The 2,571-nt window shown below is 46.5% G+C and overlaps 1 protein-coding gene across 1 annotated transcript; it reads right to left on the minus strand.

The window, feature by feature from the left end:
* Positions 1-731: 731 nt before the first annotated feature.
* Positions 732-2,348, minus strand: CCR75_007567 (uncharacterized protein; the record flags this gene model as incomplete). The annotated part of the gene is made up of 1 exon (XM_067965625.1): positions 732-2,348. The coding sequence occupies one exon, from the start codon at positions 2,346-2,348 to the stop codon at positions 732-734; it is 1,617 nt and encodes a 538-aa protein (XP_067814285.1).
* Positions 2,349-2,571: the final 223 nt, after the last annotated feature.

The following is a 2,571-nucleotide window of genomic DNA, read 5'->3' on the forward strand; positions in this document are numbered from 1 at the left end:
ATTTCAAGTGCTACCAAGTGTAGGCGGGCACGTCGTAATGCGGCCACGCTCTACTTAGACACACACCCTAGCACAGCGAGGAAGCGGTTTAACCTGCTTCTCTTGCGTGCAGTGAGTTAGTTTTGGTGGGCGCGTTAGCGACCTCACCCAACACACTAAGTACTTTGGTTAAGTGTCGTCACGGGAGCGGTAATCCGTCTCCTCGTGCGCACTTACCAAGTAGGAAGTAGTTTTCAGACTGATTTATATTTAATAGAATTAAATACAGAAACCTATTTTTACCAAATAAAATTTTATCTTTATAGATATCATTTAATATGTATTGCGAGCGTATATTTCTAGATACCTCGCGTAACGGATGACGCTAGCCGTCATCCCTCCTAATGTGAATGCACCCATGTGCATCACATACACAAGGGTTGGTCACAAATGTGCACCACACCCGAGTGCTGGGTCTAATTACTATTATTTAGTATTTGATCATTCCCTTAAGTACACCAAGTGTACTTAACGGGGACTGTGTGACATTAGGGCGACTTTAGCCCGTTACATATATGATATTATATCCCAACGGGGGTGAGTTTATCAACGCCCTTAAGAAAATACAGTCTTATAAAATACCAACTTGACGAATTCTGTTTAAGATACATTATCATCAAGCAACAGTTTTTCGTGATTTCAGATAAATCATCACAGTTTTAAGAGCTAATTCTTGCACAGTAATAGAAACTTTAAACGAACAAAATAGGTTCGTACACGTGTGACTTCTTCGCAGTTTGTTCGCTGGCCGTCAGATCAAGCTCGACATTCAGGCAAAATAGGGGACTGTTGCTGCCGTCGTCGCTTGTCAGCAAAATCTCGTATATACCAGCAGGCGCAATAATAGGCAAATTAACTTCAACCAGGAGGTCTGTGGTCGTACCCTTCGTCACTGGGCAAGCAAAGCCGTGGACGTCAATGTGACCCAGTCCAAGCGGAATCGGAATGTGTGTGTCGCCGCACAGCGCACCCGAGTGCCCAAACACTTGCATGCCGGCGAGCTTCACCTCCAGCTTATAGCTTGCCGCATTAAAGTCCCGCTTTGGCTTGCCGTTGCAGGTGATTGACACTGGCTGGCCGTGCTGAGGTGATGACGGATTCACTGCTAAGTGAGAAAAATGTATGATCGCGGTGCCAGCATCACCACACTGAGTGATCTTTGCCGCTGAGAAGAAGTCAGCAAGAGTATTTGCATGGGTATCAATATCAATGTGTTTGTCAAATAATAAATCGACAACTTCATCAAGCGAGGCTGCTCGCGACTTTTCATTAATCATCGGAGTCTTCCTTATCTGCTCAGTGTTCGGAACAAGCGTTGCGAATGGGTAGCTTGGCACCGAGGCGATACCGCACTGACCAGCTGGTCCATTCTCATCACGAGCAAGACGAATATATCCATTCTCGCCCCATGTAGCACCCCAAGAGTTTTTTACTTTCCAGAACTTCTGTCCGTTGTCCGAGCCGTACCCCACGGCAAGTACACCGTGATCCAATCTCGAGCCGCACGTAAGATTAAAGACTCCCGACTTGTAAAAATGAAATGCTTTTTGATCAGCCTCAATAGCGACTGACACAGGCTGCTGGGCAACAGCCACCTTGAGCGCATGCTCGTCCTGGGCGTTAACATCCTGGAAACCAGTCACTTTTACGGTTGTGTTGCAGCTACGACACACCTGGGCCTTAGCCTTGTACTCGTAGTCTCCCTCAGCACAAATACCTCCATTATCTTCGATCCAGGCGAAGGCATGATCCATCAAACCTCCACTGCAGCCCATGTCACCGTTATGGTCGCAATCTACAAGCTCCTGTTCTGAAAGACTAATTAACTTACCGCTGGAAACAAAAACAGCCCCTTCCACAGAACCCGTAGTAGAGAATGCCCAGCATGAGCCACACATACCTTGATTTTTCACAGGCGTAACGCCTCCTAGCTCCTCCCAGTCCACCGACTCCGGCACCTGAACGTCGCTCCAAAGCCCATCTATACGTGAGGCCAGACGTTGTTCATAGTAGCCCTTCGGCATGACTAAACCCGTCATTCGGTGTTTAAATTCATCAAACGACAAATGTGAGAATTCGTTGTGGCCAAGAGTAACACCGGTCCACGCATTTTCGACATTGTGCTCCATGATGTACAAATCGTTCGCGATGTAATTACCTAGGCGTTTAGCAAATTCAAGCGCATCCGCAAAAGCAATTCTATGGATCTCCATCCACGCCGAAAATTCGCGCTCATACTCCAAAGGCGTTTTCCGCGCGTCCGCCAGCAAAAGGCCGGATAAAAAGAGAAAAGGTGACACGAAACGCATAATTCTCTCTGAAAGACGTTTAACTGTTCTCTCTGGCAAAAAGCGTTGTGATGGAAAAGAGGCGCTGGGTTCTGACTGTTGAAGTGGCCTTTATATTATAAATTTGTATGCTGATCCAGGATGGGAGACGCAGAAGAATCAGACACGGATTTTTTTCCACTGGCCAATTAAAGCGCGCAAAGCTAAAATGAATATAGCCAATCGCGTTAAAATAGCTTTTCAA

Source organism: Bremia lactucae, linkage group LG10, assembly GCF_004359215.1.
Source record: "Bremia lactucae strain SF5 linkage group LG10, whole genome shotgun sequence".
Taxonomy (NCBI): Eukaryota; Oomycota; class Peronosporomycetes; order Peronosporales; family Peronosporaceae; genus Bremia; species Bremia lactucae.